This window comes from Macrotis lagotis, chromosome 5 (genome assembly GCF_037893015.1).
Source record: "Macrotis lagotis isolate mMagLag1 chromosome 5, bilby.v1.9.chrom.fasta, whole genome shotgun sequence".
Lineage (NCBI taxonomy): Eukaryota > Metazoa > Chordata > Mammalia > Peramelemorphia > Peramelidae > Macrotis > Macrotis lagotis.
The window spans coordinates 270,982,155-270,997,239 of NC_133662.1; the positions used below are offsets into that span (position 1 = coordinate 270,982,155).

General features: G+C 41.5%; 1 protein-coding gene across 10 annotated transcripts in view; it reads left to right on the forward strand.

Moving 5' to 3' along the window:
* The window catches only part of LOC141489139 (UDP-glucuronosyltransferase 1A1-like), an 80,296-nt gene extending 65,829 nt beyond the window's left edge, over window positions 1-14,467 (forward strand). For 5 of the 10 annotated variants that reach the window (XM_074189846.1, XM_074189847.1, XM_074189845.1 and 2 more), the window contains exons 2-5: window positions 6,798-6,929; window positions 8,353-8,440; window positions 10,285-10,504; window positions 12,754-14,467. In XM_074189846.1, coding sequence (XP_074045947.1) covers window positions 6,798-6,929; window positions 8,353-8,440; window positions 10,285-10,504; window positions 12,754-13,051 — 738 coding nt within the window. In that variant the 3' untranslated portion in view covers window positions 13,052-14,467. Of the gene's footprint in view, window positions 1-1,951; window positions 3,069-6,797; window positions 6,930-8,352; window positions 8,441-10,284; window positions 10,505-12,753 lie in introns of those variants that run through there. The other 5 variants (XM_074189854.1, XM_074189852.1, XM_074189855.1 and 2 more) reach the window with 5 other exon arrangements.
* The last annotated feature ends 618 nt before the right edge of the window (window positions 14,468-15,085 follow it).

Below are 15,085 nucleotides of genomic sequence, written 5' to 3' on the forward strand. Positions count from 1 at the left end.
CCTTTACTTTCACTAAGTTATCAGTTTTGTTAGCATATAATTAATATTTACAGTGGTTTTAGATACACCATTCTAGATACCTATTCTTCCCCAGCAACTTAGTCAGGAAAAAGGCATTTAAATCACTTATATTCCTGGCACAATACCAAGCCCTAAGGATTGTTGTTGAAGATGTTTGTCTTTCATTCTCCAAGAGGACCATGACATCATGATGCCATGACATGCAAGTGAATTGGATTGAAGTGAAGGAGGGCTGCGCAAAGTCCCCAGCCTCACTTTCTCCTCCTGGACCTAGTTCCAGAAGTCAGATATGGATCAGGATAACTGAAGATGGTCCTGAACATAATAGGAGGTCTGGGTCTTTTTAAGCTAAGATCCTTAACAGATCTCAGTTTGACTGGGGCAATGTCCATTCAGTGAATAGACTAAGTTAGAAAGAAATGAAGCAAAGAATGATCTCTTTTACCAAGTCCAAAAAAATCAATCTGGGAGTGGGAGACACTCGGGTTTTCTGACCAAAACAGAAATAATTGCTATTTACATTCTCTCTGAGTCAATCAGGGTCCGGAACAATGATAAAGTTGAGCTTGGGCTGGGACCTATTGTTGAGCCATTTTTGAAAACCCTAGTGATCAAAATGTGCATTCTGCAGCTCCCACTATTCCAAATCCTAAGGATCCAAAGAAAGGCAACAGAAACAACAATAGTCCCTGCCTTCAAGGAAGGCATGGGGAGGACAGCATGTAAACAACTTTGTTCAAGCAAAATAGAGATAGGATAAGGGGCAGCTAGGTGGTGCAGTGGATAGAGCACTGGCCCTGGAATCAGGAGGATCTGAGTTCAAATCCAGCCTCAGACGCTTAATGATTACCTAGCTGTGTGGCCTTGGGCAAGCCACTTAACCCCATTGCCTTGCAAAAAAAAAAAAAAGAAAGAAAAAATATAGATAGGATAAATTAGAGATCATAGCAAAGACAAATCACTAGAATTAAAAAGGGTTATAGATACCACCACTACCAGCACCACACACACACACACACACACACACACACACACACACACACACACAATATTTCTCTTGGGCCATAATTATGTACAGTTACTGTTCTGGCTTACTGGGATCAAGCTGGATTGGAATTCTGACCAGCTGTGCATTAACTGGATCCTTTCTGGAAGATTTCTAGAGACCGTGGACAGGTGTGTCACTCAGAAAAGGTGCTGGAGGGCTGGAATTTGCCCTGATGAAGGGAGTTCCCACATTGATGAGTTACTGTTAAGGTAAGGGAATACTTGTCCTGGTCTCCCAAAAGGATTCAGATTGACAAATCATCCCCAAAACCAAGCAAAAGGACGTTTATGAATGGTCATGCAACTAGAGTACTCTGCTCCCTAAGGGAAGGGTGCTGCATGGGGCGAAACCATGCAAAGCTAAACGTTTGATTCTTTTCAGGTTCATGCTCCCCAACAGACTCTGCTCATTAAAGGAGTCAGGGGACTGGCAAACTCTGTGCACCTGGTTCATGCCAAGACCACTTGGTCACTTCAGCCTAGACCCCTTTGAGGCTGGTCACCCCAATGTTGTCTTTAATGTTTCAGTAAGTGGAGGTGTTAGTTGCTATGAGGGGCCTTGGTGGCCTTGGAAATGAGGAAACAAAGGAAAACTCACTTGGGAGGCATTAATGTATGATAATGATATTAGAATAAATTTTATTTCATCATATTTGCTCAAGGATAGCAAGGAAAGATAGTGGGCAGGTGCTCCTGGAGGGAAAATCCTTTCTGTCATTTATGACTCATCATCCTGGTCCACATCCTGTTGGTGATGCTTTCTTATTGGCTAGCTTCTGTAGTGTGTTCAAACAGTGTGATAGGTCACACAAACTGTGGTGGTTAGGTCAAGGTATACTTTATTGTTCTAGTGTCGTCCTATAAGGGAGTCAGGGAACTGGGGATGAGGTATCAGCCAGGATTCCATAATTACTGATCCATCTCAGTCCAGGGCCCAGCATACCTCTTTCCTAATTGAGAATCTAAGGGTGAGAGAGCATCAGATAACATTCAGTAAATCCCTATTTGGGGCACTCTTTAACTTCTAATATGCAAGTGTCTTGCTCTCTTTAACTGACTTTTTCAATTCCTGATTAAATATTAACTTAAATTAGTTTCTGTCACAAGAGAAATAGGCAGAAGGATTGAGTGAAGTAGCAATGACGACAAGGTGGAGATCTGTCTGGAGGAAACATGTCCTCTTCCTTTGGATATATTTTGTGGTGTTGGCAGAGGGGGGCAAGTTGTTGGTGGTTCCACAAGATGGCAGTCATTGGCTCAGTATACAGGGGGTCCTTCGGGAGATGCATCGAAGAGGCCATGAGATCGAGGTGGTTGCCCCTGCAGCAACTCTACATATTAAAGAAGATTCATCTTATACCCTCAGACAGTATCCAGTGCCCTTCCAGTTGGAAGAGTTGAAATCCCAGGCCCAGAAGAGGAGTCATAAGGTTTTTGAGAAGTTATCCCTTTGGGAATATTTTTTCCAAACCAAGGAGAGCATAAGAAATGTCTCAAGTATTCTTCTGTCCGCCTGCTCCCACTTGGTTTCCAACCAAGAACTGATGACCCTTCTTGGAGACCATCACTTTGATGCTGTTTTCACAGACCCTTTCCTCCCTTGTGGCCCAATCGTGGCCAAGTATCTCTCTCTGCCAGCAATCTACTTTCTTCACGGGTTGCCATGCAGTTTAGACTCTGAAGCCACACAATGCCCCAACCCTTCTTCTTACATTCCTCGAGCGTTTTCTCAGAACACAGATCATATGACTTTTCTGCAGAGAGTTAAAAACCTGCTCATGACTATAGCCCAGTTCTTTCTTTGTGACTTTGTGTACTCCCCATATGCAAGTCTGGCTTCTGAGCTCCTCCACAAAGAAGTGACTGTCAAGGACCTTCTGAGTCATGGCTCTATTTGGCTTCTGAGGAATGATTTTGTCAAGGACTACCCCAGGCCCATCATGCCCAATATGGTTTTCATTGGGGGGATTAACTGTGTTTCTACAAAACCACTGTCTCAGGTGAGTACTGGATCCTCTCCTCTTGTTCCCTTTCTTTCAAGCCTTCCAGATTAGTGAAGACTCCACGTTTTCATGCAAGTGCTCCCTTGGGATCTCAGTTTCATTGTGCAATTACCTGAAGAAGTCATTGGATAGGAGGTCATTATTCCTATTTTCCATATAGGACAATTGGGTATTAGATAGGGGTAATTTATGGTCTGGTGTTTTATGTACCAGAGCTGGAATTAGCATATGCCTTCCCAGGGCCCCACACTGGACAACCTTCCAGTGCAGAATTTTGTAAATATGTGATCTTTATGCCAATCACTTGGAAAGACTATGTCCAGGACCAGGCCCCTCATAGCAGCTAACAACTCCACTTTATTAAACACAATATTGGGGGTGACCAGCCTCAAAGGAGCCTGAAGTGACCAGCGGTCTTGGTATGAACCATAATAACATTTCTTATGCTCTCCTTGGTTTGGAAAAAATATTCCCAAAGGGATAACTTCTCAAATTTTGTTTTTGATTTTTTGTTTGTCATAAATAACTTGGAAATTCTGCAGAATTTGGTTTTGGTAGCAAGCCTGCAACTGTTGTTCAGTCAAGTCTGACTCTCCCCAAGCCAGGATCCTAGTGGCCCTCGGGCCCTTCTGGGTCCCAGTGTGTCCAAGATCAAGGTTGCGAGTTTGTAGCCTTCTCAGCCTCGGCCCGCCCCTTTTCCTCTTGTTAGCTCTTCCCCATTCCCAGTCTTTCCTGGCCTCTTCCCCAGCCCTCTGTTTGTTCAGTCAGAGGTTCCCAACTAAGCAGAGAGAGAGGGAAAGAGTCAGCTTAGACCCCAGCCCAGCCCTCTTGGGTTTCAGGCCCCGGAGCAGAGAATCTCTCAGGATTCTTCATTCATTGTGCAGCATGGGTCTGCTGTTTGCTTGGTTCTCCTTTATTGTCACCAAAAAAAAAATTCACTGAGTTGTGGATTCCAAGCAGAGCTGGGCCACTGCACTCAGGGTACCCGTGGCTGGGGAAAGGGCAGGGAAGGGCTGCGGGAAGGGGTCTGGGTCGGGGGCGAGGGGGGGAGCAGGGAGGGGCAAGAACAGCCTGGGGAGGGACAGATAGGCTAGGGCTGGGATTGAGGAAGGTTCTAAGGAAGGGGATGCTGAGTCCAATCCCCTTCCTTTAGCTTACCTAGCACAGTCCTTGGGATCCAGTAAGCTAAATAGAAATACTAGCCATCACCTTCATCATCATCACCATTATTCTTACAAATGGAGACGGTGAAATGCAAATGGCCTAGAAACTTGCCCATGACAAAGCTTGAATGGGGAAGGCAGAAGTCCCAACCCAAGCCTCAATTCACAATTCCTCTGCCTCCACCTCCACGGGGCTACAGGACTTCTTGGAAGGGTTGGAAGTAATAGAATTACAACTAGAATAATGACTAACATTTTAAAGTTTCTAAAGCTCATGACAGACATCTCCTTTTATTCTGATAACAACCTCAGAATGGAGATGCTCTTCTTACCCCCATTTTACAGATAAGGAAACTGAGGGAGACAAAGATTAAATAACTTGCAACCTGAAAGCTTCTGAAGCTAGAACTGAACCCAGGTCTTCCTGATTCTAGGTCATTTGGTGATACTGAAGATGATAATACTAAATCTCCCCCCCCCCCTTCCCCTAATGTGTTGTCTTCCCCACTGAATGTAAGCTCCATCAGGACAAGGACTATCTCCTTCTGCTCCTTGCATTCCCAGGGCTTCGCACAATGCCTCACATATTATTGTTTGAGAGACCAACTCTTCCTGGACCCGTTTGGGGTTTGAGGTTTTTTGGTTTGGTTTGGTTTGGTTTGGTTTGGTTTGGTTTGGTTTGGTTTGGTTTGGTTTGGTAGAGCTATTGGAGTGGTTTGCCTTTTTCTTCTCCAGCTCATTTTACAGATGAAAAAAGGGAGGCAAACAGGGTGAAGTGACTTGCTCAGGATCTCACAGCTAATCAATGGATGAGGTCAGATTTGAACTGAGGAAGATGAACCTTCCTGATTCTAGGCACTGTGCCTCCCAGCTGTCTTGTCTCACATAGAGACAGCACTTAAAAAATCTTTGTTTTTTTAATAATAAGCATAAGAAAAGTATTTTGTTTGTATTTTCTCACTGACACTCATAATAACTGTGAGAAATCAGTGCAAATTTATTTGTGATTGAACACTACCCCAAACTACTGTAACTGGTTAACTGTAGGAACTTCTAGAGATCCTTCTCAGACATTCAGTGTCCCCAAAAAGGTGTTCTCAAAAGAAGCCCCTAGGACACCAAAATACTATTAATCAATGGACTCCTGACTTTTGTATCTTGGATTGAATTTCTGCTCCTTGTCTTCTAACAAGTTAGTACAGTCCCTCTGCCCCCAACTTTAAACATTTTCAAGTTCTAATCCACAGGTGGTAGGAAGGAACTGTCCTGCAAGGCCTTTTCTAGAAGACTTGGAGATCTGAGGAAAGGATTCCCAAACAATGTCCTCCTGCACAAGATGATTGGATGGAAGACAAAGAATTGTATCTTGAGTCAAAATCATGGTGGATGTGAAAGGAAACTCAGATGTCATACTGCCCAACCCCAACTAAGGCTTAGTCTTGTCTCCCATCTCCTGTGTAGACTTGGGGAACCTCCTCTTCTTGGTTCTATTTCCTCATCTGCAAAATGAGGGGTTGGATTTGATGACGGTGGAGGTTCCTTCCACATCCCTAGATCCATAATTCTATGAGCTCTGCCCATGATCAATGGTTGTCCAGACTCTTCTTGGACCATGGTTGCCATGATGGGAAACAATACCAACTGAGAAAGATTGTTGCGTTTTGGGAACAGTTCAAATTATTAGCAAGTTTATTCTTAGGATGGGCTCAAATTGCCATCCTTCTGACTTTGCCCATCCATTCTGGTTTTATCCTTTGCTGTTATAGTCTGAGTGCCTTGGGGCCAGAACCTGGTTCTTTGCGTCCCCAGGACCCAACAAGGTGCCCGTTACATGGTGACGACTAATCAAGTGTCTCTTGAACAAGAACAAGAGAAATCTTTCTCCCTTAAACATTTGATGATAGCTACTATGTTCCTCACAACACAAAACACCCTTGTACCTCAGACCACCCTCCCAGGCTTGGCTTACAGGTTCATCATTCTGGTACTTAGCGTGCACTAGCACATTACTGTCAGGAAATGGAGTGTCCAGGAGGAAAACAGTATTCAGAGTGGGGTTTATTCACTTACTGGCTAAGTAGCATTAGACAAATCACTTACTTTTTCTGAGACTGATTTTTTTTTTCATCTAAAAAGGACTCCCTATCTTTCTGGATTTGCAGAAGGGAATCTGCGAAGTGTGACAACTGGACATTAGTAGAAGTTTGTTTCATCTTCCTCTGAGGAGCTCATCAACTTTTCACTTAGCCGGCTCTGGCACCTTGGGAAGTTCCGTGATGTGAAAAAGAATGCCAACAGAACATCTTAATTTTAAAATTTTTAAAAGCAAACCAAAAAGTGGAAGGGAATGGTTTACCTGGGGAGAGTTTATTCAGGCATCATGGGAGGGAGTTGGCACCTATCCAGTTTTTACTGTCATTTCAGCTTTCTCAATCCACTGTCTCTTTTGATCACACTGCCTGGCATTTTTTTTCCAGAACCAGGTATTTTCTGGCCCCAGAGAAGGATATTGTGCACAGATTATATGATATGCATTAAATTAAATGCTTTCTTCTCATTTTAGGAATTTGAAGCCTATGTGAATGCTTCTGGGGAACATGGAATTGTGGTCTTCTCTCTGGGCTCTATGGTCTCAGAAATCCCAATGGCCAAAGCCATGGAAATCGCTGAAGCTTTGGGCACAGTACCTCAGACTGTAAGGACAACTCTCTGCTACTCTTTTCTGTCCCTAGACCAGGGGTGGGGAAACCTTCATCTGCTGAGGGCCAAAACTTAAAAATTCGCCTGCTAGATTTGGCCAAACTAATTCATCCCTAGAAAGTTTCTAGATTTATTGAACTTCCAGCCCCACCTGGGATTGCCTTGGCAGCCAGACACCATGATTTCATAGTCATTTCCTACCCATGCCCTAGACAAAACTTAATCCCTTGCCCCACAGTATCCAAATAGGTTGTCCTTAGGAGGACAGTGGTTTGGAGTTTCACTGTTAAACTCTCTTTTTTCACTTCCCAGCCAAGTTACATTGAGTTTAGTCAAAGCTCATTTAACCATCCTCCCTAACAAGGCCATTTTAGAAGTAGGACAGAGCAACCTTTATTGGATATTTGTTTTTCTTGAATATATTTGTATAGGATTCAAACGTTGACTCTTTAGTAAAAATGTCAGATTAGAAATTTTGGCATCTGTTTAATGGATTAAGTATCTGAATAGTATCATAGAAACCTAGACTTGGACTTAGAAGAGACATTCCATGTCATCAAGGCCAAATCTCCTCCATTTTACAAATGAAGAAACGGAGGCCTAACATGATGAAGGATTTGACCACTGTCTTACAGGCAGTAAGTAACAGAGCTAGGATTAGCCCTAAAATCTCCTAACTCTAAATTCCAGGCTCTCTAACCAACATCCCACCCCTGGGGTGGGATTATTCTCTTGCCATTTGCAAAATACTTTGAACCAATTACAATCATAGCCACTTTGGGGCTTTTTGCTGTAGTTATATGAATGCTCAAATGAATGCTGGCATATTGCCCCAAGGGTCATCAGTTCAGTTGTTGAGTCCTCTCATTTTAGAGATTAAAAACCCTAGAAAATTCCATCCAAGAACAATTGGGCAATGTGGATTTTGAACCCAAGTCTGCTGACTCCAAAAACACCATGCCTCTTTCTTGTGAGTTAAAAATGACATTCATTCTGAGGCAAAAAAAGCTTTCTAGAATGAGTATGGGATGCATTGAAAAGGGAGATGATTAAGGCATTTAGAACAAATTATTGATAGACTATGACTTCTGTGCCATAGCTAAATTCAAAAGCCTCAGGGAAGTTATGATCATAAGGCTTTCTATCCCAATCCTTCTCCAGGCTGCTTTGATCTGGGCTACCATACCAGAAACTAGCCAGAGAAAAAGAGATTTCATTTCTTGCTGCAAGTGAGCATATTTTTCCAGAGAACACAAGTAGGAGAGAGGTCTAAAATGAAGGGTGAATTTGATCTTTGATGGACTGCCCGAAGTCTCTATTCTTTCATCTCAAGTCCTTAATGGTTACTGCTTCTGTTCCTTTGCTGAACTTGTATCATGGGCTTTTCTCAGATTCTTCTTACTTTTTACTCTCCCAAGGTATTGTGGAGGTACACTGGAAAAACACCACCTAATCTGGCCAAGAACACCAAACTTGTCAAATGGCTTCCACAAAATGATCTGCTTGGTATGTGTTCATGCATATGGTGGGGGTAGGAGGGACAGGGTATGGATATCAAAGCGAGGTTTCAGTGTCTGTAGACCATAGCCAAGGGATAATCAGTAGACACAACCGGGGGGGGCAGCTTTTTAATGATTTTTTTAATTGATAAGGAATTTTTAAAATTTCTTTTTATTAAAGATATTATTTGAGTTTTACAATTTTCCCCCCAATCTTACTTCCCTCCCCCCCACCCCTTGATAAGGAATTTGAAGAATCATAATATCCTCAGAGCTGGAAGGGACCCCCAAGGTCAGTTAATTCAACCAGGAGAAATCCCTTTGATTATGTCACTTACAAGAGATCACTTTTCTTTTTTGACTGAAGACCTCCAGTGAAGATGAACCCCATGACTTCCCAAGTATTCATTCCATTTAGCTTTGGGGAAAGTCTCATTTTTATCAAGGTTTATCAAGGTTGAATTGCCTTTTTTTGCACAGTTTATAATTTCGCTTTCTCAATAAGGACTCATTCCTCTGATCCATGGCCATCCTTCACCTTTGAAGACAGCTCTCTTAGACTTCTTGGATTATTCTCTTCTGCAGACTCAATTTCCCCTTTTCAATAATCACTTGCATGGATTTCAAGACATTCCCAACACAGGTCACCTTCCTTTGGATGGTCTCCACCTTATCAAGGTTCATTCTAAAATGTAGCCTGCTACACAGAGCACAATGTTCCATATGTGGTCTGACAAAGGCAGAGATCAGTAATGCACTAGGAATTGGCACTAGTTTTTGGTTGACTCAAGCTTGTAGTTCATAGCAATCCAGACACATTCTTCAGGGAAAAAAGATATAATGATCAGTGGTTAGATGACTAACTCTAAGATTCTATAATTCTTTTAACACTAAAACTCTGGAAATACTGAAAAGGAGTATGAATTAGGCCATGGTCTACCATGAATAGCCAGTTGGTGGCTTGAATTGCTTCCTACTGGATCCAGAGATATGTCAGTAAAAAGACAACAGATGGGCATCAATAAGTGAGATAATGACTCAAGTCAATTTTTCTGAAATAAAATTAATCAAAGGATTATTTACCCAAATCTGCAATAATCAGAAAAATAGTGCTGTTGTGACATCAAAATGACTTAAAAAAATATTGATCCAGCAGACACATAGGGTATTACCTTTATAGAAAAGGCCTTTAAGCAAATTAGTCATAATAAAATCGTTGTACTTTGGGTCTAAATGGTAGCTAAAAGTCACCAATCATCAAAGTAGGATTCTGGAAGACAAGTTTTAACACTCAGCACCATTTTCACTACTGTTCATTGTGTGGTCACAATTGTTAAGAATTATAGACTTGGAAAACAAGGTGGTACAGTGGAAAAAGCTTGGGTTGAAAAAAAAACCTAGGTTCAAATCTGACCTCAAATACTACTAGCTATGTGATCCCGGACAAGTCACTTAAACCTGATTGCCTCAGTTTCTTCATCTTTAAATGAGTTGAAGAAGGAAATGGCAAAGCATTCTAGTATATCCACCAAGAAAAGCCCAAATGGGGCCACAAAGAGTCAAACAGAACTAAAACAACAGAACGCTAAATAGGCTACCAGAAGATAAGTAAATGGACAAACACTAGAGAAAGCTAATAGGTTTGGACACGATTATGGTGGCCAAGTCTAATAGTGTTCTCCAGTGTTTGGACAATGAAACATATTTTTAGAAAAATACTCTGATTTTCCACAATAGATATTAGCAACATTGGGTGTTTATAATGCCTTCAGACTGTGAAATATTCTATTCCCTGAAAGTTAATAGATTATGGAACCATAGAGCAATTCTTTCTCTATTTTCCTTCCCAAGCTCATCCAAAGACCCGGGCATTCATCACTCATGCTGGCTCTCATGGGATCTATGAAGGACTGTGTAATGGAGTGCCAATGGTGATGATGCCTTTGTTTGGAGATCAGATGGACAATGCTAAACGCATGGAGTCAAGAGGGGCAGGTGTGACCCTGAATGTCCTTGAAATGACAACAGATGATCTCAGCAAGGCACTGAAGAGTGTTATCAATGATAAAAGGTAAGAAAGTAGGTTGGGACAGCATAACCATTTCCTACAGATACTTCTAATACTGCTGTGCCACTTTTAAAAGCAATTCTAATTTATGCAACTCCAGGTTTCTAATAAGATAAGTTGAGAAACAATCACTCATTTTAATTCTATTTTAAATTAATAGCATATGGGGCTCTTTTTGCCCATTGCTGTTACTTTCCAATGTTTCCTCTCCTAATCCCCAAGAGAACCCTCCCTCTCAACAAAGAAGTGCAAGCATCTCTGAGCCCTCCTTGATTTCCTAACAAAGTCAAACAAAGTGTTTCTATTTGATGTGTGGTAAGACCTCAAATGATTGGGACTTGATGACCTCTTAGGAATTCCATTGCACCTTGGGGTGGCTATAATTGGCAATTGAAATTTGGCTTCAATATGTCTCCTTCCCCTGCTCCCGCTCCCACCCTTGCAAGGAAAGGAACTAGGCAAGCCAAATCTAGTCTCCCTTCCATGTGACAATCCATCACACCTCAAAGGCAGCTGTCCTATCTCCTGAGTCTCTCTTCTCTGGGCTAAATGATGCCCAGTTCTATCAGCCAATTCATATTCAAGTCTTTTCACCATCTTCCTCTGTATGAACTTGACTTTTTTAGCCTCTTCCATAACAGCCTGGGTAGAGGATTCCTCATCCAGTCTGTCCAGGCATTCTCATTAGAGACAATCTGCTTTTATCAAGGCTTATCCCTTCCAGTTTTTTCTGACTGCCATGGCACACCCTTGAGTAACAGACAATAAGTTTGCAGCACAGAAGACAGAAGATCCTTGGCACATGAACCATGGTCTAGTAGCACCTCTTTTATTCCCTAATCATTCCTGTCTCTTCTTTGATCTTTCATTCACCAATGACACTTTTAAAGACCCTTTTTTTGTTGTCCTTTAAGTTAACCAACAATCTCTTTTAATTGTAGCCTCTAGGGTGTTACCATAATTCATCTAGAGTTTGGTCACCTTTGGTTTCCTTCTCCTCCAGTATCAAGTGCATAATCCACTCTTTTTTATTTATTTTTTAGATTTATTTTGAGTTTTGCAATTTTTCCCCAATCTCACTTCCCTCCCCCACCCCCACAGAAGGCAGTTTGTTAGTCTTTACATCATTCCCATAGTGTACACTGATCTAAGTTGAATGTGATGAGAGAGAAATCATATCCTAAGGAAGAATCATTAAGTATGAGCTATAGCAGAATTACATAATAAAACATTTTTTTAAAAAATTAAACGTAATAGTCCTTGGTCTTTGTTCAGCCTCCACAATTCTGTCTCGGGATACAGATGACGTTCTCCATCACAGATACCCCCAAATTGTGCCTGATTGTTGCCCTGTTGGCATGAGCAAGTCCATCAAGGTTGATCATTGCCCCATGTTACTGTTAGGGTGTACAATGTTCTTCTGGTTCTGCTCATCTCACTCAGCATCAGTTCATGCAAATCCCTCCAGGCTTCCCTGAATTCCCAGCCCGACTGGTTTATAATAGAACAATAGTGTTTCATGACATACACCACAAACAGGACTACTATAAATATTTTTGTACAAGTGATGTTTTTACCCTTTTTCATCATCTCTTCAGGGTATAGGCCCAGTAGTGGTATTGCTGGATTAAAGGGTATGCACATTTTTGTTGCCCTTTGAGTGTAGTTCCAAACTGCTCTCCAGAAAGGTTGGATGAGTTCACAGTTCCACCAACAATGTATTAGTGTCCCAGATTTCCCACAACTCTTCCAACATTGATCATTGTCCTTTCTGGTCGTATTGGTCAGTCTGAGAGGTGTGAGGTGCTATCTCAGAGATGCTTTAATTTCCATTTCTCTAATAATTAGTGATTTAGAGCAATTTTTCATATGATTATGGATTGCTTTGATTTCCTCAGCTGTCATCCACTCCTGATTGATTGAAATAAGTTGGTTGATAAACAGCATGTGAAGCTACAATACAATCTTCAGACAATCTACCACTTACTCCTTTTCATTATAATAAATCATTTTGGTTCATTATATTGAGCCTCCTTCCTTTGTCAAGTTGATTTCCTTTGTAGAATTTTAAGCCATGGCAACCTTCTTTTTTGGGTAACTCTGAAATGAACTCTCTCCAAATCTTGGGCACCACAAAAATCTTTGGCATTTCTTCATCTATCACAGACACTATAATAAAGTGTTCACTTCCCCCCCACACCCCATTGAGGGCTTTGGAAATTAATCTACCTTTTTTTTTTAACATTTTATAGCTACAAGGAAAACATCATGCGGCTCTCTGCTCTTCACAAAGATCGACCCATCAGTCCCCTTGACCTTGCCGTGTTCTGGGTGGAGTTTGTGATGAGAAACAAAGGGGCTCCACATTTACGTGCTGCTGCCCATGACCTCAACTGGATCCAGTACCATTCCTTGGATGTCATTGCTTTCCTCCTGGCCATTGTGTTGACTGTTGTACTAATTGTTGTGAAATCCTTCAAGTTTTGTTATCGGAAATGCTTTGGCAAAAAAGGCAAAGCTAAGAAAGCCACTAAAGCAAAGTCTAATTGAGCTACATTTGGAATATTAGGTGAAAGTTTAGTTTGTTCTCCCTATGGATTCTGAAAATGCACCATATGAAACACCCAAATACACAAATGCACACTTGTTCATAGAAGGAAATTTCAAATCAATTTTTTTTAGGTTTTTGCAAGGCAAACGGGGTTAAGTGGCTTGCCCAAAGCCACACAGCTAGGTAATTATTAAGTGTCTGAGACCGGATTTGAACCCAGGTACTCCTGACTTCAGGGCTGGTGCTCTATCCACTATGCCACCTAGCTGCCCCTAAATCAATTTTTGATAAAGAAAATCTCAATTTTATTTTTCTGTTTATGGAAGTAGGAGCTAGAGCTTAAGAGCTGGATGATGACCATGGAGTCTAACCACCTCATATTACAGCTGAGGGGAAATCTCTGGGGCTGAAGATGAATCTTACAGGAGAAGCCTAATACTTACTGCCTCCCCATTTAGAAGGGCCATCACAGGAAGGAGAGATTAGGTATACTCTACTTGTCCTCAGAGGATAGAATTAAGAACAATGGGAACTAGAGTCATTAGATCAATGTCACTAAAAACTTCCTAGCCACTGGAACTATCCAAAAGGAAAGGACTGCCTGAAGAAGAAGTGAGTTCCCATTCACTGGGGCTTTCCAGGTCAGTACAGGGGAGGTTGATCCAGGAGCAAGTGTTACTTGATAGCTGCTGGGCTCTTTTCCACTTCTCAGATTTCGAGGTTCTAAGACCTTCTCCAGGGTTACACGGTTAGTCTGCAATTAAACCAGGGCAGGAGGCAGGTCTTCTGACTCACAGCCCTCCTTTCTCCTTGTCAAGACACAATGATTAAGAAAATTAGAACATGACAGCAAGAATGAATCTTTTTTCCCATCCTTCAAAATGCTAGCTTCAAATGATTTGCTTTGTCTAAGTGGAAGCGCCAGTTATCTATTTGCAGTCATCATTTTTTTTAAAACTGAAAAACTCCTACAGTACTCCCTTCCTAATGAGTTGTGATTGCTAATCATTGATTAGGAATGTTAATGCATTCCACCACCTCCTCTCTAGTTCCAGTTTTAATTTTTTTCTGCAAAATACCCAGATATTATTGGGTTGGGCTCTTCCACTAATCATACGTGTGTTCAAGATTCATGTGATCCCTTTGGACACAGGAAGGTTGGCACATCTGCTAACTGGGTTCTTGTTTATTCTAATAATGATGGGAATTAATTGTGCTATATCCCTCAAAGGAAATGGATTGTTTCTGCATTGCAAGACCAAAATAGATCAAGTCAAACAAACAACCAAAATGCCATGGGATACTACACCAGTCCAAATGATCAGAATGTTAGCAGTCATTCATCAACAGAGCCTTTGGCAAAGTTATCATATTGCTCAAAAACCCAAAATATATGAATAAATGTCTACTAATTATTTTTCTGGAGTCTCTTTTTTATGGATTTTGCTTTTGTGTGCATTATTTTGACTTCTTTTGATAACCAAAAGTCATTGAATTATTCATTCAACAAATGGAACAGTCTGAATGGAGTTTTCAGCCTACTATAGTCACTAAGAAGCATACTCGGATAACTGATATTTAATGCATCTGCAATCTCATTGATATGGGTTTTCCTTCCTCCTACCAAATTCATCCTTTCTATTTCTTATCAAAATCCCTCCACCAATACTCAACAGGGCTGCTGCACTCAATGTCCCAGAAGTTTGCTTTCTCTGAACACAATGTGGGTGCAAACATAGAACATGAGTTGTCCACATAACTCTTTGACCTTTCCTATGGGACTCTGAGTCAATCTCTTTAATGCTACTGCCAATGTTCAATCTTTAATGGAAATAGGAGCTGTAGAAGAGGAAATCTTAGGGTTGTAGACAGAGACCTAAAAGGAGCCTCAGAAGCCATCAGCTCTAACCCCCCATATTTTACAGCTAAGAAAGGTGAGAGACTAGAGAAAGGGAACCCAAGATCTTCAGGTGCTAAGTGCTGGAACCTAGATTCAAGCCCTGCCTGCCCCACATCCATCTCCAATGTCAGAT